At 42.0% G+C, this 24,262-nt stretch overlaps 1 protein-coding gene across 2 annotated transcripts in view; it reads right to left on the reverse strand.

The window, feature by feature from the left end:
• The window catches only part of amt (aminomethyltransferase), a 39,045-nt gene extending 17,336 nt beyond the window's left edge, over window positions 1–21,709 (reverse strand). The window contains exons 1-4 of one of the 2 annotated variants that reach the window (XM_041192697.1): window positions 21,470–21,709; window positions 6,929–7,096; window positions 2,374–2,454; window positions 307–438 (exon numbers count right to left, since the gene is read on the reverse strand). In XM_041192697.1, the coding sequence (XP_041048631.1) occupies window positions 307–438; window positions 2,374–2,454; window positions 6,929–7,096; window positions 21,470–21,565 (477 nt within the window). In that variant the 5' untranslated portion in view covers window positions 21,566–21,709. The remainder of the gene's footprint in view (window positions 1–306; window positions 439–2,373; window positions 2,455–6,928; window positions 7,097–21,469) is intronic. The other variant, XM_041192698.1, reaches the window with a different exon arrangement.
• Window positions 21,710–24,262: the final 2,553 nt, after the last annotated feature.

The following is a 24,262-nucleotide window of genomic DNA, read 5'->3' on the forward strand; positions in this document are numbered from 1 at the left end:
AGTTTAATTCAGTTCTGCAGAGCAATTCAATGGTTTTATTTAAAATTTAACATCCTACCAAAAAGAACAATCTAACTCAAAGAACAAAAATTACCCTGCTTTCTATTTTTTTATTGAGAACCAGATTGGGATATACTGTCTAAACAGGGACAATTCAGGAGTTTTCAAAGCTATGATTCATTTCAGGACCTTCTGGGTGTGTGCAACTTAGCACTGAACTCAGCAACAAATTCACCCACTGACACACCAGCTACTTCATGTCTGTATGCTTCCGTATTCATGATGCCTACAGCAAAGCCAACCTACTTTCATGTGGGCAGAGTCCTTGTCAGCACAGCCAGCATTTGACACAATGTATAGGTATCCGTCTGACGTCCGAGTCACAATCAGATCGTCCTTTATCCCTCCCTTATCGTTGGTGAATAGGGACAGCATACCCTGATCAAAAAGAAGTGAAGGGTTAGCATTGAAAGATGCACTGGCACCTAGAACCGACCCCTAAATTCAGAGGAACTAAGGAAAATCAATCTGGCAAGGGTCATTATAAATTTCCTATAAAAACGTTCTACCAAATGGTCTTCCTGTTGGCATGCAATTCACAGGAGCTGGCCTAGGCAGTGAGTGGTACCACGCTATTTGGCAGTGGAGGCATCACAATAAAAGCTCACACTGATGTACACATTCGGGTAGAGATCGCTGGATGATGATCAGGAACATAAGCTCAGGTCAATTCCCCCACCCTCACCATGCCACCAAGGCCGAATGTGGCACACCCACACCCCCAACATGATCAATGATAGATTCATGCTCACCATTACTAAGACTAAATCCCAGATTTATTAATTAATTGAATTTAAATGCCACCAGCTGCTGTGGTTTGATTTGAACCCATGTCCCCAGAGCATTAACCTAAACCACCAGATTACTATTCCAGTGAGATTACCACTGCTCCACCACTTCCCAGCTGTCTGTGTGAAGTGGGTTAGCTGATGGCAAGCATCAGTTAGAAAGCTGATCTCACTACAGCTAATTTTTGCAAGATTATGTTACCAATTTGGGTGATTCAAATGAGGATTCAATTTGAGATGAACTAACTTGGCACAGGCCAGAAATTGAACATGACCTCATTTGAATCACCCAAATTGGTAACATAATCTTGCAAAAGCATTTGAAACTGCTACAGATAAGTTGAATCAGATGAACTGCAGCGGTTCAAAGCAGCGGCTCCACCACCACCATCTCAAGGTCATTTAGGGTTGGACAACAAATACTTGTGACACTCCCATCCCATGAAAGAACAAAATACACTATGCAAAATGAATCAGCAAAGTTCCTCATAAACATTAGTACTTTTAGAGTGCCTGGACATTCAGCTGATTACTGAGTTGACATTGCTTTATGAACTCATTTATCCATCAGTTAATTATAGACATACACACGAGACTCTGGGACTACGCTCGAGTAAATGATGACTGTCATCCAATTGAGCTGCAAACCAAAGATTGTCAGAATTACACTGTATGCATTCCCAACTTTACCCCCATCTCTCTTGATTGCTGGATTCCTGTTGTGCGCACCAGCTGACCGGTGTTACGCCATTCAGCTTAGACAGTGGGCGATTGTAGACTATTTGGTGAAAGGCAGCATCACAAGTTTCTCCCCACTCAAGACGAATGTATAAGTGCTTCCTGATAGGAGTTTTTGCACAGTAATCAGGAGCACAAAGTCAGAGAACGGTGCTTCTCCTCCCTAACGCATAAGGCTGAGGCTAACCACAGAACCTGACTGCAAACAGCACAGACCGGGAAACAAACACAGGATCTTCTGGTCTGTGCGTCTTCAGGCAATGCCAGCCGCTTTACCACAAGTATCAGCCATGGCTCAGGCGGTAGCATTCTTGCTTCAGAAGGTTGTGGGTTCAAGTCTTACTCTTGAGGGCTGAGCACAAAATCTTGTATAGCATTGAGGGAGTGCTGCAAGGTTGGAGGTGCCGTCTTTCAAATGAGACTTTAACCCATAGCCCTGTCTGACTTCTCAGTGAATATGATAGATCCCATGGCATTATTCAGAGCTCCCCCAGTGTTCTGGCCTATATTTATCTATCAAGAGATATTACTAAAGCAGATTTTCTGGTAACTGATCTCATTGTTGATTGTGGGATCTTGCTGTGTGCAAATGGATTGATGCATTTCCTACAGTACAACAGTGCTTCACAAGTACTTCATTGGCTGTAAAGCGGTTTGCGATGTTCTGAGATTGTGAAAGTCACCACATAAGTGCAAGTTCTTTCCTTCACTGCCGTGGTCCAAGACAGAGTAGCGGACCATAAGAATCGAGGTCGCGTGTTTTTGATGAGAGAAGTTTGATACTCACCTGGTTGTTCTTGAGCTCAGCGATGTCCCCAACGACCAAACTCTCCATGAACTTCACTCGGTCCTTCCCCGTCACCTTGCTCTGAAACAAAGGACGCACTCAATGTAGATACCATTCCTTGTAAAGCAGATGCAAGAACTTCAAGTATGTCAGAGATGAAATAAAAAAGTTATGCTCTCAAAGCTAGAAGTAGATTGTAGATGAAAGGTGGTGAACATGGAGAACCACCTACATCTTTTGCTCCTGCCTGATGAGGGAGGAACAAACAGATTTTCAAGTCCACTGCATGAAACATACTTTGGGTGGACATTTATTTTAATTACATACATGAGGGTGCAGGTTTGATTTCAAGTAAAACTCCAGGCCAACCTCAGATCTCCACTGTTCTACCCTGGTCTGCAACCCTCCAAACAAGTATTCACCCTGGTGCCACACATTCTGTTTCATGGAGTACTTTGTCAATTCAGTCGAAATCTACTCTTATAACTCTAATTTTAGTACTTGGTCCCTATCTCTATAATCTCCTCCAGCTCTCGACCCTTTATGAAATCTATGGTCATCCAACTTTAGCTTCTTGACCATCTCTGATTTAAATTGCCCTACAATTGGCAGGTCTTTGGCTGGCTAGGCAATAAGCTCTGGAATTCTCCCCTTTGATCTCTCTGCTTTGCTATCCTCCTTTAAGATGCTCCCTAAACACTGGCCTTTTTGACCTGGTTTTTGGCTATCTGCCCCAATATCTCCTTACGTGGTTCATTGCTAAATTTTGCTTTATAATGCTCCTGTGAAGCCTCACAGGGTGTTTTATTACATAAAAGTGCTACATAAATACAAATAGTTGTTGTTGCACCATTTCAGTCTAAACTTACCCCTATAAACTCCTATCCAATGTTTCTCTATCTCAGTCCAAACCTGCCTCTACAACCCTAACCCACGTATTTTAACGACAAGGCCTCAAATGCTTGGGTCAAATTTTGGTTGATAACACTCTTGTGAAGTGCCTTGGGACATTTTGCTACATTAAAGGTGCTACATTAATGCAAGTTGTTGATTCCTTGTTCCATAATTACTTTCTGGAGGGAAAAGATGTTTAATTCCCGAGTCTCACTCGAGTTTACTTCACAGAGTCACAGAATGGATACAGCACAGGGTGCCTTTTTTACCTGTCACATCTGTGCTGGCTCTCCAAAGAAGCAATTCACCGACTGTCACTCTCCCCCATTCTCCCCGTAGCCCTGCACGTTCTTCCTTTTCAGATAATAATCCAATTCCCTCTTTTCTATGCCTCGATTAAACCTGCCTCCACCCACACTCAGGCAGCGCAATCCAGATGCTAACCATTCGCTGCGTGAAAGTTTCTCCTCATGTTGCCATTACTTCTTTTGCCAATTAACTTAAATCTGCACCCTCTTGTTCTCACACATTCCACCAATGGGAACAGTTTTTCCCTAACTACCCTGTCCAGACCCCTCATGATTTTGAATATCTCTATCAAATCTCTTCTCAACCTTCTCTTCTCCAAGGACAACAGTCCCAATTTCTCCAATCTACCTACGTAACTGAAGTTCCCCATCCATGGGACCATTCTCGTGAATCATCTCTGCACTCTCTCCAATTTCTCAGAATCCTTCCTAAAGTATGCTGCACAGAACCGGATGTAATACTCCAGTTGAGCTGAACCAGTATTTGAGACAATTTAACATAAGTTCCTTGCTTTTGTACTCTGTGCCCCTATTAATAAAGCCTAGGATGCTGTATGCTATATTAAACATGCCCTCAACCTGTCTTGCCACTTTCAATGATTTGTGCACACACACACCAGGTCTCTCTGCTCCTGAACCCCTCTTCAGGATTGTACCTTTTATTTTATATTGTCTCTCCACATTCTTCCTACCAAAATGAATCACTTCACATTTTTCTGCATTAAATTTCATCTGCCACTTGTCTGCCCATTCCACTATCCTGTCTATGAACTTTTGAAGTTCTACACTATTCTCCTCACAGTTCACAATACTTCCAAATTTTGAATTTCACATTCTCTAGTTCGGTTCTCTTGGTCTAAAACAAATACGCTGTTGAGATATACATCATCTCTTCCTCTCAGAAATGCATCATGTCCCCTTCTCGATCCTCGATCTTCATTTCTCCAGCAAAAATGTGTTGAGCTCTGAGCCTCTCCTCAGTTGAAGTCCAAGCTCTTAATCGCTCTTGTTGCTCTTCCCCGAATGCCTCTCTGATATCCTTTTCAAGGTAGAATGCTCAAAGTTACACACAATATTCCAAATACAGCCCACTAAGTGATCTGTACAAGGGCAACAGAATTTCTACCCACTTTAGAGTTAAACAGCCCCAAAACAGATCCTGGGAACTGCACAGCTTGTTTGCCTGCTGTTATACTGACTGGGAAACATTAATGAATCGTCACTATTTAGATTCCCTTCCTGCTCCACCTTTGTTAAGTAGGACTCATTTTTGCATGTTTTGCAGGCAGACTCAGCTCTTGCCACCCCGCTATGAATCTCCCTCTAGAATGTCTATTCACTTGTAAACAAAGGCCTTGCTATCCCTGAACTTATTGTGGGGAACTGAATCAACATGATGGACTTAACAGAAACCTGGCTGAAAGGTGATGACATTTTTTACCTTAATGAAGCTACATCTGGCTACACCTTCCATCACTCACTCCACCAAGATTGTTGTGGTGCGGTGTGGCACTTATCACTAGCTCATGCCTTGGCCTGACCCTCTCCCTCTCAGGCATCTCACCTTGTTCCGCCCTCTCACCTCTCATTCAAATGCATTATTCTCTACTTCCAGTGCAATAACGTTTTTTTGACCAAGATATCTTCACTGTTTTCCTCCCTCAGCTTCTGGACTGAGCAATTTCTCATCCTCGCTGATTTCAACCTCTATCTCAACTCATCTTGTTCTCCCTTCTGAGTTCACTGCTCTCTCACCCTCTCTAAATCTCTACCTCCATATTCATGGGCACTCCCTTGACCTTGTCATCTCATATCTTACTCGTCCCATCGTATCAATCACAGATAATGCTATCTTTGATCACTTTCTTGTATAACGCTCCACCCACATCCAAACTGTACCTCCTTTTCTATCCATTCCTGGGAAGAAAATTATTCACTTAAAATTGCACTTTCAAAAACCCAACTATCTAGTTTTTGGCACTTCATTTGCCACAACCTTTCTGTAGTTACTGACTTACTCAACACGCCCTCACTTCCACCTTTATGCCCTACTCCTTCATCATACCATTACTCTCTTTCACCCTGGTCATTCCCCTGATATGGCTCTCATCTGCGCTCTCTTAAGTCTAAGGGATGCAGACTTAAAAGGATACGGTGGACAACTGGTTTAGCCATCCACTGCCAGATGTGGCTGGACCATATACAACATTGTTGAATTCTGTTCTGGTCTGCTAAAACTGCTCGCTATTCCAGGATCATCCTGGAATGCAAAGATAACCCAGCTTCTTTTCTCTACTGCAAGCTATCCTCTTAACCCTCTCTCCCTGCACTCCTCCAACAAGGAGTGTGAGGAGTTCATGGACTGCTTTGTCACTAAGTTTGAGACCATCCAATCAGCTGCCTCTGCTGCATTCCTCCCTTCCACTAGCCCACCTGGTCAAATTTCCTCTAAATTTCGTTCCAGCCCTAGACTTGGACTCGCATCTTTCCCTAATTTCTCTCCCAACTCTTCTTCCCTTATGTCCTCTCTGAACTCATCTTATCCATGAGACCCATTTCTTGTGTTATATTCAAGAAAGCAAGCTGGTGAACAATAGAACTATGGCCAGCCTTTACTCAGCATAAGATTTATTTAAAAAGCCAAATATGACAAGCATATATCTCCTAACTCAAGTACACCCCAGTGTTACTAAGTGTCTCTTCATATGTACACAAATGAAATCCCAATTAATGCCCTCCACCAGTATAATTAAAAACAACCAATATACAATTAACATTCCTCTTGCTTGAGCCTATTCCCACTAAACCATTGACCATCTAACTACTCTGCCTGGTCCCCATGTTAGCCAATATTGTAAATGGTTCTCTCTCTTCTGGTATGTGACTATCTTCTTTAAATCTGCAATCATCATCCCTATCCTCCAAATAACAAACAATGACCCACTGTTCTTGCAAACTACCACCCCATCTCCAACTCCCTTTCCTTTCCAAAGTCTTTGAATGTGTTGCTTCCTCCAAAATCCATTCCAATCTTTCTCCCAACTCCATGTTTGAATCCCTTCAATCAGGTTTCTGTCCGTGTCACGGTTTCGAAATGGTTATTTTCCAAGTCACACAGTGACAAAGGTAAAGCTATGGACTAGCCACCTTAAATTTGCTCATGCTAAAACCAACCTGCTATTCTGTAGCTTATTCCCCAACAGGTCCAGGGCATATTACTGCCTTATATCTGTCATGAGTGCCCAGAGCTTGGCATCTTTGGTAAAACTTACATAACAACAAATCCTCCTTGTCAGTGCTACAATGAAGTGGGGGGTGCTCCAGGATGTGCAATGTCCAGATTCTGGTCTTACCTGTAGCATGTGGGATACGTCGAATAATGAGCAGTGCTGGCGGGTGTGCAGGTGCGAGTTGATGTGACTGTCCTTATACTGAACAGGCATACTCCATCCTGCAAATTCCACCATCCGAGCTCCTTTACTCTGATGGAACTCATATAGTGCCGTCTTCTTGAGAGATTCCTGCAAAGATAAAACACAACTAGATTCACAAATTGATGCTCAATGATATCTTGGCATTGTTAGGGCTGAATCTGGGATGCACTTATTTCCAAAAATTGACCCCAAAAACACAGCACAGGTCTCCCTTCTGTCATGAAACAGCTGGGTGGGTTTTCCTCTCTCCTCCTTACCTACCACACAAGATGAATACATCAGTCCTTTCTTTATAGCTGGGAGATATGGGGAGAAAAATAAGATAAAAATAGATAATTGTCTTGCCCCTGCTCGTTTAACATCCTCTTTAACCCAGTTTTTGATCACCCCTCACTAAGTGTCAACCTTGGCTCAATTGGTAGTACTTGTCAAAGATCATTGACCCAAAACATTAATTTTATTTCTCTCTTCACACATGGTGCTTGATCTGCTGAGTATTTCCAACATGTTGGTTTTATGTCTGACATCAGTGGTGGGGAAGTTATTGGAAACCATTATCAAGAACAAAATAAACTTTCATTGGAAAGATATGGGTTAATCGAAGCACAGCAACATGGATTTGTTAAGGACTAACTTGATTGAATCCTTCGATGAGACAGAGAAGTTTGATCAAGGTATTGCAGTAAATTTTGAATATATGGAGGCATTTGACAAAATAACACACAAAATTATTATTAAGATGGAGGCCCGTGAAATTAAGAGGAAAGTGGCAGTTTGGATTTGAAATTGACTCAGTGACAGGGTGCAGAGGGTGATAGTGGATGGATGTTTTTCAGTACAGGAGATACCTTGCAATGGTATTTCCCAAGGGACAGTTTTGGGCCCATTACTGTTTTCAATTGTTATAAACAATATAGACTTAAGAGTAGGGGGCAACATTCTAAGATTTGAAGATGATACAAAACTTGGCAAAATAGATAACAAGGGTAGGTATAAGGTGACATAGACAGAATGGTGAAATGGGTAGAAGCGTAGCAGATGGAGTTCAATGCAAAGAAGTGTGAAGTGAAGCACTTTTGAAAGAATATCATGGAAAGACAGTATACTTTAAATGGCACAATTTTGAAAAGTGTAGATGAGCAAAGATGCCTTGGTATCCATATATACAAATCCTTAAAGGTGGCAGGCTAAGTTGATAAGGTAGTTAAAAAGCACCTGGTTGACTTGGATTTATAAATATAGAAATTGAACATAAAAGCAAAGAGATCATTGCTGGAACTTTATAAATCACTGGTTAGGCCTCAGCTGGAGTATTGCAGACACATCTGGGTACCACACTTCAGGAAAGATGTAAAGGTCTTAAAAAGGGTACAGAGGAAATTACCAGGGATGAGGGACAGAGAACTGGACCAGTTTGGGCCACTCTCTTTGGAACGAAGAAGGTTAACAAGCACCTAATAGAGATTTTCATGATGATGATAAGTTTTCAGAGTAGATAGAGCAAAACTGTTCCCTCAGATGAGTGAATCATAGATTCAAAAAAGACTTAGAGGGGAGATTAAAAGAAATTTTTCACAGAGTTGTCAGGATTTTGAACACTTTCTTTGAAAAGCTAGTGCAAGCTGATTCCATAAATAATTTTTGAAGTGAGTTGAACAGGTACTTGAGGTGGTGGAACTTTCAGGTTTATGGACAAAAGCGGGGACGTAGGACTAAGCATAACTGCTCTTTCCAAGAGCCAGCATAGGTATGATGGGCTGATTGACCTCCTAATATTCTGTAAGTGCCAATGATTCTATCATCTGGTCAATTAGCTCACTGCTGTCTGTGGGATCTTGCTGCATTCAAATTGGCTGATGCGTTTCCCTAAATTACAACAGCAACAATGATCCAATGATTGTGATGTGTTTTGGGACATTCTGAAGGTATGAAAGGGGTATAATTTCTAATGTCTTTGGTTTGGTGTTCACATTTTCCTCATGCTCTAAACTTGCTTTACCTAGGTTAAAACTGGATGAATTTAAGCTGCTGCTCCAGAAGCCAACTTTATCCGGACGTTGACAGGCTGAGTGCTTCAGTCTGCCAATTCACCAAAGGGATAAACTTTTTCCCTTATTGGTATCTGCACATCTTCCTCAATCATGGTGGCAGGGCTGGGGAGGAAGACAGTGCAGTCAGAAGCAAAGTCAAGACCCATGACTTTAATTAATGTGCTTGTACATGACTGCAGTGTTTCCTGTCCCTCTAGTAACCACAAAACAAGATGCAGTCACCCAAGACATTTAAGTAACATTGCAAATACCAGTGGTCAGGTGACATCTCTAGCCACCAATTCCACTTTTGCCTCAACATCACGATGAACTTAAAAGGAAGACAACAAACCAGAAAACAGCATTTTCCAAGAATAAACCCAAATATAGCTCAGCAGGCAGTGTCCCTGATTGGATTGCACTGATCCCCAGGTTTGATCTCTGATTTTTCCTGTTAATTGATTGCAGGTGAGGTCAGGGTTAGTGGTGGAGGAAGGAAGGAGGAGGAAAAATTGTGAAATTTTATAGGAAACTGGGAACATCTTACCCAAGTGTCCTGCTTTGACTAGCATAAAGGGTCACTAGGACTATCATGACATGTATCCAGTCAGTTCACCATCCACCACTCATGTAACATCTTTAATGTAGAAAAACATTCAAAGTGCTTAGAGCATAAGGCGCAGGAGCAGAAATAGGCCATTCGGCCCATCGAGCCTGCTCTGCCATTCAATGAGATCATGGCTGATCTGCTAATCCTCAACTTCACTTTCCTGCCTTTTCCCCATAACCCTTGATTCCGTTACTGATTAAGAATCTGTCTATCTCAGCCTTGAATATACTTAATGATCCACCCTCTACAGTGAAGAGTTCCACTGATTAACAAGCCTCTGAGAGAAGAAATTCCTCTTCATTTTTGTCTTAAATCGGCTGCCCCTCACTCTTCAGATTATGCCCTCTGGTCCTAACCTCTCAGCATCTACCCTGTCAAGCCGCCTAGGAATCTTATGTTTCAATAAGGTCGCCTTTCATTCTTCTAGACTCCAACGAGTACAGGCCCAACCTACTCAACCTCTTCTTATAAGAAAGTCCCTCCACACCAGGGATCAACCTAGTGAACCTTCTCTGGACTGCCTCCTTATCCTTAGATAAGGGGATTAAAACTGTTCAAAGTATTCTAGGTGTGGTCTAACTATTGCCTTGTATAGTTTTGGCAAGCCATCCCTATTTTTAATACTCCATTTCCTTTGAAATAAAGGGCAACATTCCATTTGCCTTTCTTATTACCTGCTGAAACTTGTATGCTAGCTTTTTGGGATTCATGCACGAGGATCCCCAAATCCTTCTGTCCTACAGCGTTCTTCAATATTTCTCCATTTAAGTAATATTCAGCTCCTCTATTCTTCCAGCCAAAGTGCATAATCTCACATTTCCCACATTATATTCCAACTGCTAAGTCTTTGTCCACTTATTTAACCTGTCTATATCCCTTTGTAGACTTTTTGTGTCATCCTCACCACTTGCCTTCCCACCTATTTTTGTGTCATCTGCAAACTTGGTGATAATACATTCATTTCCCTCATCTGAGTCATTAATATATATTGTAAACAATTTTGGCCCAAGTACTAATCCCTGTGGCACTCCACTAGTTACAGGTTGTGTCAGGAAGATATATTAATGAATGATAGGTGATAGGTGAAGATGTGGGAATGTGTTGACAGTTTATTCAAAAGAATTCTGAGGAGCAGGTTACAGAAATGTTTAAAGATTTTGTGCGTGAAGGGAATGTCTTTCCATGTGTACAGGGTGGAGTAGATAAAGGTGTTAACATTTTAAGAAAAGCAGGGACTAGTCAATCCTTAATGCTGTGGGATAATGATATTTGTTGTTCAAATTCCCACATATCATTGCAGGAGCAGGTAATAATAAGTGGGGTCCATGGAGATGCGAAATCTATTCCATTGTGGAAGGTAAATTTAAAGAGAAAATAGAAGACAGGTGAAGTTATAGTTGGAGTGGTGGAAAAATTGCCCATTTGCAGGGGTTCACTTTATTCTAGGTAATGAGGGAAAGGGAGGTAGAGAGGTAGAGATAAAGCAGGGAATTATAGACCAGTCAGCCTGACGCCAGTAGTGGGGAAAATTCTAGAGTCCATTATAAAAGATTTAATAGCTCAGCACTTGGAAAACAGTGGCAGGATCGGACAGAGTCAGCATGGATTTATGAAAAGGAAGTCATGCTTGACAAATCAACTGGAATTTTTCGAGAACGTAACTGGTAGAGTTGTTGAGGGGGAGCCTAGTGGATGTGGTTTATTTGGACTTTCAGAAGGCTTTCGACAAAGTCCCAATTAAGAGATTAGTGTGCAAAATTAAAGCGCATGGGATTGGGGGTAGTGTATTGAGATGTATAGAAAACTGGTTGGCAGACAGGAAACAAAGAGCAGGAATAAACGAGTCTTTTTCCCAATGGCAGGCAGTGACTAGTGGGGTACCGCAGGGATCGGGGCTGGGACCCCAGCTATTCACAATATATATTAATGAATTAGATGAGGGAATTAAATGTAATATCTCCAAATTTGCAGATGACACAAAGCTGGGTGGGAGGGTGAGCTGTGAGGAGGATGCTTCAGTATGATTTCGACAAGCTGAGTGAATGGGTAAGCAGTTAAATGTGGATAAATGTGAGATTATCCACTTTGGTAGCAAAAACAGAAAAGCAGATTATTATCCGAATGGCTATAAATTGAGAGAGGGCAATTATAAATTATAAATTGAGACCTGGATGTCCTCATCGCTGAAGGTAAGCACACAGGTGCAGGTAAAGAAGGCAAATGGTTTGTTGGCCTTCATATCGAGAGGATTTGAATACAGGAGCAGGGCTGTCTTGCTGCAATTATACAGGGCCTTGGTGAGATCATACCTGGAATATTGTGTGCAGTTTTGGTCTCCTTATCTGAGGAAGGATGTTCTTGCTATAGAGGGAGTGCAGCGAAGGTTTACCAGACTGCTTTCTGGGGTGGCGGGACTAAGGAGAGATTGAGTCGGTTAGGATTATATTTACTGGAGTTCAGAAGAATGAGGGGGGATCTTATAGAAACCTATAAAATTCTAACAGGACTAGACAGGGTAGATACAGGAAGGATGTTCCTGATGGTGGGGAAGTCCAGAACCAGGGGTCACAGTCTGAGGATATGTGGTAGATCATTTAGGACTGAGATGAGGAGAAATTTCTTCACCTAGAGAGTGGTGAGCCTGTAGAATTCGCTACCACAGAAAGTAGTTGAGGCCAAAATATTGTATGTTTTCAAGAAGGAGTTAGATATAGCTCTTGGGGCAAAAGGGATCAAAGGATATGGGGAGAAAGTGGAAGCAGGCTATTGAGTTGGATGATCAGCCATAATCGTAATGAATGGCGGAGCAGGCTCGAAGGTCCTAATGACCTACTCCTGCTCTTAGTTTCTATGATATAACTGGATTGCAAATGTGGGTGATGCCTATCAAAAAAGAACAATAAGTTTCAATGGACACTGGAGAGTCAGAAGTCATTTGATAGTTTGAAAAATGTATTAACTACGACACCAGTTTTGGCAGTACCCAATTATGCCAAGCAATTCAAGTTGGCCGTTGATGCAAGCGATATAGGCATTAGGGCCATACTGTTACAAGATGACACTGGAATTGAAAAACCAGTAAGCTGAATGTACAACACAGAAGATATTCAACGATTGAAAAAGAGACTTTAGATCTGGTGTTAGCATTGCAGCATTTTGAAATTTATGTTGCAAACAATTCATCAGAAACAATTGTTTATACAAACCATAATCCTTTGAAGTTTCTGGACAAATTTCGAGACAAAAGTGCAAAACTTTTCAGATGGAGTTTATTATTACAACCATTTAATCTACGGATTATACATGCTGCTGGAAGAGAGAATCTGTTCGCAGATATCAAGAGTTTGAAGCTTAAAGGAAAATTAGACATTAAAAAAATACCTGGAGACTGAACTGGAGTGATTTCTGTTGATACCAAAGATTTGTGTATATATATTGTTGATGCATGCATCTGGCAATGTAATAGGGTAATAAGTATAGTAGATAGTGTGAGATGGGTTAAAAAAAATAAAGCCATCTTTTAGAATTATGGCGGTTCATTTTTCGATAGGAAGGGGAATGTCAGGAAGAAATATTAATGTATATAATGTTACTGGAAATTATTATTTTTTTAAATAGAGATTTAGTCTGTGTGTGTGTTAATTGTATTAAAGCCAGTTAGTCTGGATGCTTTGATGTATAGTAGTTTTGAGATGTACACAGTAAGGTGGAGCACATTTGCATTTTGTTTAATAGAGCATTCAAAGATAGGGGGTGAAATCTTGCACATAGCTAGGAGACACCAAGCCATGTGTTTATATTACTAATAAAATTGGTACTATGAAAGGGGTTTTATTGTTAGAAGAGGTGGAGTTCAAAGGGCCTGGTGATACAATGAGAATTTGCATTCAAAGGGAAAGGCTGGGTATAACAGAAGGGAGTTTGTGTGTGGGAGGCAGAGGCACGTAAGATCTAAGCCTGTAAACCGACAACTGTCTGCAAAGGAACCAAATTGAAAGGAACCTCATTTTGAACTTGTAACGTGAAAATGCTTTGTTTGAGGTCTGTTTAAGTTTATTGGTTATTGTTGCCTTAGTGGAGATTGAATTTGGAATTTGTTAAAAGTTATGATAGTAGTAATTTGTAGCCACATGTATGTGTTTAATTTATGGTAAATTAATAAATGTTTCATTTAGTTTGATATAAAAACCTCTCGAGAACTGGTGATCTTATTGCTGAATCTGGAGCTGCAACTTAAAACATACCACTTGGAAATATAGGTCATGACAGTTGTTTAAAGTTTCCCTCTGGAATTTTAAATAAATCAGCCTTTACCAACTGTGTCATAATAGGTTGCCATCCTGAAAATGACCCCAGTATCCCAACTCTCTGTCTTTTATTAGTTAGCCAATCCTCTATCCATGCTAATATACTGCCCCCAACACCATGAGCTCTTATCTGATTAAGTTGCCTTATGTGCAGTACCTTATCGAACGCCTTTTGGAAATCCAAATATATTACATCTACTGGTTCCCCTTTATCTATTCTGCTTGTTACCTCCTCAAAGAATTCTAATAAATTTGTCAGGCATGATTTCTCCTTCATGAAGCCATGCTGACCCTGCTTGATTAGATTATGCATTTCTAAAAGCTCTGCTATTACATCCTTCATAACAGGCTCTAACATTTTCCCAATGACGGATGATAAATGAACTGGCCTATAATTACCTGTTTTTTTTTCTCCCTCCCTTTTTGAATAAGGGTGTTACATTGGCAGTTTTCCAATGCTCTAGGACTTTTCTAGAATCTAAGGATTCTTGGAAGATTACTACCAGTGCATTCACTATGTGTGTAGTTACTTCCTTTAATATCATAGGATGCAACCCATCAGGTCCAGGTGACGTATCAGCATTTAGCCCCATTAATTTCCCTAGTACTTTTTCTCTAGTGATAGTTATTGTATTTATTTTCTCCCCACCTTTTGACTCTTGATTATTTAGTATTTTTGGTATGGTATTAGTGTCTTCTACTGTGAAAACTGATGCAAAGTATTTATTCAACTCCTCTGCCATTTCCTAGTACCCCATTATTATTTCCCCAGCCTCATTCCCTAGGGGCCTATATTGACTTTGGCCTCTCTCTTCCTTTTTATATACTTAAACGTTTTTATATTACTTGCTAGTTTACCCTCAAAGTTTATTTTCTCCCTCTGTTATTTTTTTGGTCAAATTCTGTTGTTTCTTTAAAACTTTCCCAATCCTCTGGCTTACCACTAATCTTTGCCACATTGTATGTTTTTTCTTTCACTTTGATACTATCCTTAACTTCCTTGGTTAACCATGGTTGGTTTATCCCCTTCCTACAATCCTTCTTCCTCACTGGGATATATCTTTGTTGTGAGTCATGAGCTATTTTCTTAAACATCTACCATTGTTCTTCCAACACCTTTTCTGCTAAACTCCTTTCCCAATCCGCTCCAGCCAACTCTGCCCTCATTGCTTTGTAATTACCCTTATTTAAGATTAGCATAGTTGCTTCCCACCTAAGTTTCTCACTCTCAAACTGAATACTAAATTCCACCATGTTATAGTCACTGTTTTCTAGGGGATTTTTTACTCTGGGATCATTTATTAAACCTACCTTGTTACACATTACCAGATCCAAAATAGCCTGATCCTTGGTTGAATCCACAACATATTGTTCTAGGAAACTGTCCCGAATACACTCTTTTGAATTCTTGCTCATGGTTACCTCTTTCAATTTAATCTTCATGTAGATTGGGAAAATCAAAGTCACCCATGATTAATACACTGGCTTTTTTACATGCCCTCACTATCTTCTGATTTATTCTCTGTCCTACACCTATGCTGTAGGGGGCCTATAGACTATTCCCACCAGTGTTTTCTTCCCCTGTTATTTCTTACCTCCATCCATATGGATTCCACATCTTCCGAATCAAGATAATTTCTTGATATCGTACTTATTCCATCTCATACTAATAAATCTACCCCACCACCCTTTCCTTCCTGCCTGTCCTTTTGAAAAGTCACATATCCCTGAATATTTATTTCCCAGCTTTGATCTCCTTATAACCACGTCTCCATAAACTTGACAGACATATAATTTAAAAAAGTAAACAGTTTCCATTTGGTTCAAGCTCCATAAGTAGATCCTCCGAGAACCAATCAAGTTATCCTTCACTAAATGCTGGGAGACCTGACTTAACAGCTACTATCTTTCAATAACTAGACCTGTCACAGAATGGTTTCTGGTTCAGATCCAAGGCACCAGGGTCTAGGTTGACACTCCAATACAGTATTCAGGGAATCTTCTTTGGTTGACATGTATGATGCTTTCATGTTTTTCACATCGGGAGGACATTGTCTGCTGTTCGATTGTTCTTTTTATGTCATTAACTGGTCAGTTCTCAATGAACTTGCACTCACAGGGAGACCATGTGTTGGTTTCCTGCACGGTCAGAGGTGGCATCTTTCAGATGACACATTCAACCAAGGCCTGATTTTCCCTCTCAGAGAAAAATCCAAGACTGAAATGGGTAAAAGTACTCTGGAAAATTGCTCTTCAGACCCCAGAGGTGATCAAATCAGTCCACAGATCTCATGGACATATTAATGGCAGGCAAGCCTGGGGAGCAATATACTGAGGGTCACAGGTCTCCTTGCTGAGTTCAGGATATGGATTTCCACTGAGCCACTGACAAGAATCAAAAGAACTCAGTCAAGCTGAATCAACAGAATGTCTGACACTTTGTCAAATTTGAGCTTCTGTACAGATTTTACCCCAGATTATCGGTGATGACAGTTTTAGTATGAAGACAACCTTTCATTGGAGAAGGGAAACTGGGATATAATGTCAATCCCAGTCTTTCATACTCGACAAGGATGCAGAGGAGATTTACCAGTAGGCACCAGGGATGAGGGACTTCAGATACATGAAGAGACAGCAGGAGCTGGGGTTGTTCCCCTTAAGCTTAGAAGCTTAAGGGGAGATTTGGATGGTTAGAGTCATGATCAATTTTTCTAGAATAAATAAGGAGAAACTGTTTACGGTGGTAGAAGTGTCAAAACCAGAGGAAACAGATTTAAGGTGGTTGACAGAAGAGCCACAGACAAGATGACAAGTTTTTTCTTTTGTGCAATGAATTATAATCAGGAAGCAAATTCAATCGGAACTTGCAAAATAATATTGGATAACTACACCAGAGAAAAATTTGTAGGGATTTAAGGGAAGAGCAGCAGAATCAGACCTATTGGATAGTTCTTTCAAAGAGCTGATATAGGTACGATGGGCTGAATGACCTTATTCTGTGCTGAAAAATTCTATGATTCAGAATATTTTTAACAATTCTCTGATGGGATGTGAGTGTTGCTGGCATGGGCAGCAATTTTGGCCTATGCTTAATTGCCCTTGTGCCCTTGTACTAGGCCATTTCAGAGGGCAGTTAAGAGTCAACCACATTGCTGTGGGTCTGGAGTCACATGTGGGCCGGACCCTTTAAGGATGTCAGATTTCCTTCCCTAAAAGGACCCTGGTGAAGTAGATGGGTTTTATTACAATCGATGATAATTTCATGGTTACCATCACTGAGATTAACTTTCAATTCCAGATTTTATTAACTGATTTTAAATTCCACCAGCTGCCAACGTGGGATTTGAACCCATGTCACCAGGACATTAGCCTGGGTCTCTGGATTACTGTCTAGTGATATTACCACCATGTCACCACCCCTCTTTAACATAAGAAATAGGAGCAGGAGTAAGCCATTCGTCCCCTTGAGCCTGCTCCAGCATTCAATTATGGCTGATCTGACTGGAGCATCATTTCCATTTTACTGCCTGCCATCCCCCCACCCCATAAACACTAGGCCTATGTCCTCTCTGGCCAGCTCTAAGGCTCTATTCATGAAGTTCATGAGAACCTTGATCTTGGGAACTCCAGCTCCAGTATGGGACCTCTCCTTACTATGAGCCAGCTTGTCCTGCATGAAGACAGATGGAGTGTGAGTGAGACGCATGCGGCAGCAGATGATAAGGATACCTGGCATGTGTGGGTGGCGAGTCGAGACCTGGACAGGATTAGGATGCAAACTTCAGAGGAGATGAGGCCAGATGGAATGCGAGAGTGAGTGGTGATGTGCCTTGAAGTGGCAGTGAGTGAGATCCTTGTGAATGTGTGATGGGCTTGACAGTGTGTAAGTTGAAAGTGAAGAGATGGTTCACTTACCCTGGTGGAATGGATGAGATCGTACATCCTCTTCCTGCACTGGGTGGCTGACCTCTTCTGCAGGGCATTTGCATTGACCACCCAATGCGAACGTCTCCCAAGCTGGATTGGTCACCTTGGTGGAAGGCCTGTGGCCAGAGTGGGGGTTTGGGGACCTCGTGGCAGGCCTTCACTGTGTCCAACAGGCACTCCAGCCAGTCGTCACTGAATTTGGATGCAGCATACTTTCTGCTTTTGGGAGCCATTTCTTCACTGGTCGTTAATGGACTTTGAGCATTTCAGGGAAAATCTAGCCATAATTCAGTGTTGCATCAAGCATTTGTGTAATGTTCAGCCCATGAAATTACACACAACATTACCATTGTGGTCTTACTACTCAAGTTGGGAATGATAACATTATGTAATGGTCCTGCTGGGTGTTTTTTGGTTCAGTGACCATTCTATGGAAATTTTACACACCCACTATTACATTTTGCTGAGAGTTAGCAATAGATACCAAACTACCCTGAACTGGAAGATTTGATCTCAACTATTTTATAACATGAATAATGCAAACCCAGCATTTTACAAGGCCAGGCAATAATGTATAGGTTCAGAAGCCTTAAATCAGAAGAGCAAAGTTCAAATAGATTAGCATTTATCTTGAAATATTGCTGTCACTCACGTTTGTTAGAGGACATACACTTTTTCCCCTCCTAATCCAGAATACACTTCCACACTGGCAATCGGCTCTACGTCACATTCCTAATGGTTACTCTTCATAGGGAAGGGAACATCATAGTAAAAACCAAAATCTGTTTTCGCACAATTCATACAAGCAACTTTTCCAGCACAAGTCACTAGGGAGCTAAAAGCACTACAACAAATTTTAGTGTTCCTATCAGCAGGCTTATCAAAGATCAGGAACCATCACACAGAGAGACTGAAACCGGGATTAGCGAGTACATACAGCTCAGCCAATCACCGCCTCAACTAACTAAGTTAATCAAAAAATTTGATGGAACAATTTCAATGATTAGTTCAAAGTCCAGGACATCTCAGCAAACAGACCTGGCAGTGCTGTGGTCACCATTTCCATGCCTGGGAATATTTTCATTAGCAGGTAATATGTTTACCCTTCAAACATATTTCTGCCACTTCCTGTAATCAGGGGAGACAATGACATAGTGGTAATGTCACCGAACTGGTAATCCAGAGGCCCAGGTTAATGTTCAGGGGACGTGGCTTCAAATCCCACCATGGAATTTGAATTCAATTAGTTCTCACTAACATTGTGGATTATTGTTAAAATCACATCTGGTTCACTATTGCCCTTTAAGGAAGGAAATCCTGGTCAGGCTTACAAAGAACAAAGGAAAGTACAGTACAGGAACAGGCCCTTCGGCCCTCCAAGCCTGCGCCAATCATATTGCCTGTCAAACTAAAACATTTTGCACTTCCGGGGTCCATATCCCTCTATTCCCATCCTATTCATGTATTTGTCAAGCTGCCTCTTAAACACCACTATCGTACCTGCTTCCACCACCTCCTCTGGCAGCAAATTTCAGACGCTCACTACCCTCTGCGTAAAAAACTTGCCCTGCACATCTCCTCTAAAGTTTTCTCCTCTCACCTTAAATCTATGTCCCTTAGTAATTGACTCTTCCACCCTAGGAAAAAGCTTCTGACTATCTACTCTGTCCATGCCACTCATAATTGTAAACCTCCTCTGCACCCTCTCCAACGCCTCCACATCCTTTTGGTAATGTGGCGACCAGAGTTGCACGCAATATTCCAAGTGTGGCCTAACCAAGGTTCTATACAGCTGCAGCATGACTTCCCAGCTTTTATACTCAATACACCTGCCGATGAAGGCAAGCATGGCATATGCCTTCCTGACTATCTTATCCACCTGCGTTGCCACTTTTAGTGACCTGTGGACCTGTACACCCAGATCCCTCTGCCTGTAGATGCACTTAAGGGTTCTGCCATTTACTGTATAATTCCTACCTTTATTAGACCTTCCAAAATGCATTACTTCGCATTTGTCCAGATTAAACTCCATCTGCCATTTCTCTGCCCAAGTCTTCAACCAATCTATGCTAGTCTGAACATGAGATTCCTGGCAAACCTTCCTAACCCTGTTGCACCCGTGATGTTTTCATTGCCTGCTCCAACCATCCTACAGCTCTCCATTACATGTGACTTCAGATCCACAACAATGTGGTTGCCCTCTGAAATGGCCTAGAAAGACACCCAGTTTGAGGGTAATTAGGGATGGGCAACAGATGCTGGCCCTGTCAGTGATACCCACATCCCATGAAAAATACCCCTCACCAGGTACTGTAATACCCTGTCCCCAATCTGAATACCCATCACCAGGTACTGTAATACTCTGTCCCCAATCTAAATACCCATCACCAGGTACTGTAATACCCTGTCCCCAATCTGAATACCCATCACCAGGTACTGTAATACCCTGTCCCCAATCTGAATACCCATCACCAGGTACTGAAATACCCTCTCCCCAATCTGAATACCCAGTACCAGGTACTGTAATATCCTGTCCCTAATCTGAATACCCATCACCAGGTACTGTAATATCCTGGCCCCAATCTGAATGAATACCCATCACCAGGTTCTGTAATATCCTGTCCCTAATCTGAATATCCATCACCAGATACTGTAATACTCTGTCCCCAATCTGAATACCCATCACCAGGTACTGTAATACCCTGGCCCCAATCTGAATGAATACCCATCACCAGGTTCTGTAATATCCTGTCCCCAATCTGAATACCCATCACCAGGTACTGTAATACCCTGGCCCCAATCTGAATGAATACCCATCAGGTACTGTAATACTCTGTCCCCAATCTGAATACCCATCACCAGGTACTGTAAAACTCTGTCCCCAATCTGAATACCCATCACCGGTACTGTAATACTCTGCCCCCAATCTGAATACCCATCACCAGTACTGTAATACTCTGTCCCCAATCTGAATACCCATCACCAGGTACTGTAATACTCTGTCCCCAATCTGAATACCCATCACCAGGTACTGTAATACTCTATCCCCAATCTGAATACCCATCACCGGTACTGTAATACTCTGCCCCCAATCTGAATACCCATCACCAGATACTGTAATACTCTGTCCCCAATCTGAATACCCATCACCAGGTACTGTAATACTCTGTCCCCAATCTGAATACCCATCACCAGGTACTGTAATACTCTATCCCCAATCTGAATACCCATCACCAGGTACTGTAATACTCTGTCCCCAATCTGAATACCCATCACCAGGTACTGTAATACTCTGTCCCCAATCTGAATACCCATCACCAGGTACTGTAATACTCTATCCCCAATCTGAATACCCATCACCAGGTACTGTAATACTCTGTCCCCAATCTGAATACCCATCACCAGGTACTGTAATACTCTGTCCCCAGTCTGAATACTAAATCCTGTAACACACTGTCACCAATCTGAATATCAGGTGCTGCAATATTGACCTATTTTTAATCTGTGAACACCCCAGGTCATCATTGTTATCTCCCCCTCCCCTCCATTAATGTAATTCCTTTATTGTCCAGTGACCAGTAATTACCGTGCTGCCATGGCTGTAGTGGTGGTGGTGCAGCCTGCTGCAGGCCTCCAGCTGCAATCGGAGCCAGGCTACCACTCGAGTTCCAACCGCCTGCATTCCAACCCTGAGTCTTCTCCAGACGCCTCCTGTACAATGCGCATGCGGTCACTCAGCAGCAGGGACATTGTGGGAATTGTAGTCCAGTTCCGTCCGCATCCCTGCGAATCAATCAGCAACCCGGAACTACAACGCCCATGGTGCATCTTGATTACCGTTAGATTCGGTGTGAGTTCACATCAAAGTTACCAGTTTTGATGCAAGCTGCTTTCTTTTTATTTTTGGGATATTAACTAGTCCATCTCCCATGATATTGCTCACTGAGTTTAAGTATACAGAGATAGTACACTTTCCTGTGACTCAGATGGTTGAGGGTTCAAGTCCCACTCCAGACACTTAAATTTATAAGAACAAAAAAACTGCGGATGCTGGAAATCCAAAACAACAACAGAATTACCTGGAAAAACTCAGCAGGTCTGGCAGCATCGGCGGAGAAGAAAAGAGTTGACGTTTCGAGTCCTCATGACCCTTCGACAGAACTTGCGTTCGAGTCCAAGAAAGAGTTGAAATATAAGCTGGTTTAAGGTGTGTGTGTGGGGGGCGGAGAACACCTGCGGTCTGTCCGCAAGAATGACCCAAACCTCCCTGTCGCTTGCCATTTTAACACTCCACCCTGCTCTCTTGCCCACATGTCTGTCCTTGGCTTGCTGCATTGTTCCAGTGAAGCCCAACGCAAACTGGAGGAACAACACCTCATCTTCCGACTAGGGACTTTACAGCCTTCTGGACTGAATATTGAATTCAACAACTTTAGGTCGTAAGCTCCCTCCCCCATCCCCAGTCCCTTTCTGTTTCCCCCTTCCCTTTTTTTTCCCAATAAATTATAAAGATTTTCCTTTTCCCACCTATTCCCATTATATATTAAAATTTAAAAAAAACCCCACTAGAGCTATACCTTGAGTGCCCTACCATCCATTCTTAATTAGCACATTCGTTTAGATAATATCACCAACTTTAATTTTAACACCTATGTGTTCTATTGTACTATTGTCGTTGACATCTTTTGATGATCTGCTTCTTTCACTGCTTGTTTGTCCCTAAAACCACACACCCCCACCCCCCCCTCCACCTCTTTGTCTCTCTATCTCTCCGCCCCCCACACACACACCTTAAACCAGCTTATATTTCAACTCTTTCTTGGACTCGAACGCAAGTTCTGTCGAAGGGTCATGAGGACTCGAAACGTCAACTCTTTTCTTCTCCGCCGATGCTGCCAGACCTGCTGAGTTTTTCCAGGTAATTCTGTTTTTGACTTAAATTTATAATCTCAGACTGACATTCCAGTGCAGTACTGAGGGAGTGCTGCACTGTCAGAGATACTATCCTTCAGTTGAGACATTTAACCCAGGTCCTAGGAAAGCTATCTGCTCTCAAGATGTAATCCCCATGACACTATTTGGAGATGAGCAGGGGCTTTTTATGAAAGCAAAATTTAGCTCATGCTGGAAATACTCAGCCGAACCTGCAGTATCTGTGGAGAGAGAAAGAGTTAAGGTTTCAGGTTGATGATCTTTCATCAGAATAGGCCTTTTTTCCATGGGCAACACTAAACAGATTATCTGGTGGTTATCTTATTGCTGGGAATTGACTGCTACATTTCCCATATTACAACAGTGACTACACTTCCTTGACTGTAAAGGGCTTTGGGATGTTATGAAAGATGCTGTACAAACACAAATTCTTCCTAAAGATAGGTATGGTTGTGGACATGGTGGCTATCTAGTGGAAAAATATTTGGACTGCAGGGAGGATTGGAGGTGTGTTAAGACAGAGCAGTGGTAAACAAAATAACTTGCATTTATGTAATGCCTTAACGACCACAAGTGTCACAGAGTGGTACATTGGGGGTTTCTGCTAGGCTATTAAAGGACTGTGGATTGCGAAGAGTTGGGTTGATACGGCCCAGAGAAAGGATAGAATGCAGGGTTTGATTTATCCATTTATTCTTGGGATATGACATATATGATATTTATAAAATTAAAAGGTGAGGAGGAATGTTGGGAATCCCAGAGCCTTTGGTGGGGCAGTTACTCAGGGTTTGTCAGCATTTGGTTGAAGTCAGGGAGGGGCATTGCAGAAAGATAGCTACACTGGTGAGTGTCTAAGGCTACGTCAGACCTTGGTTGGCATGGGGTATGGCAAATGGTACTATGGCTGGATACATTGTGAGAAAGAATGGGGGCTTACAACACAGGAGCAGGGGTTTCCTGGATTTGGCCCAGTATGGAGGTGTTAGTTCTTGAAGCATTGGAATTGAAAACAAAATCATTATATTGGGGGAAAGGGAGCTCCTTTAGTTTGGCAAGTTTTGGAGGGATACAGAAGCAGAAGTGGATGTCATTGGCAGAATTGAAGACAAACTGGAGTTCATGGACAGAGGCATTTTGGAGGTTGGACCAAAGGCTTTTGGAGGAATCAAGTCTGGAGCTGAAAAAAACATGGACTAGGGTTTCAGCAGCAACGGGAGTGCGGAGTTAGAAGAGGTAGTGGTGGAAGTAGGCATCATAGCCCTGACCAAAATATAGGATTCAAAACTCAGTTGCATGTCAAGCAGGATGACACAGTTACAGACCATGTGGTGCAGCTCAAGCCGTTGAGGAAAGAAAATGGAGCCAATGGCAATTAAGGATCCAATGCATATGGACGTGTAGCACTGAAACCACACATGGACAATCCTACGGAGGCCCATGATTAGAG

Source organism: Carcharodon carcharias, chromosome 7 (assembly GCF_017639515.1).
Source record: "Carcharodon carcharias isolate sCarCar2 chromosome 7, sCarCar2.pri, whole genome shotgun sequence".
Taxonomy (NCBI): Eukaryota; Metazoa; Chordata; class Chondrichthyes; order Lamniformes; family Lamnidae; genus Carcharodon; species Carcharodon carcharias.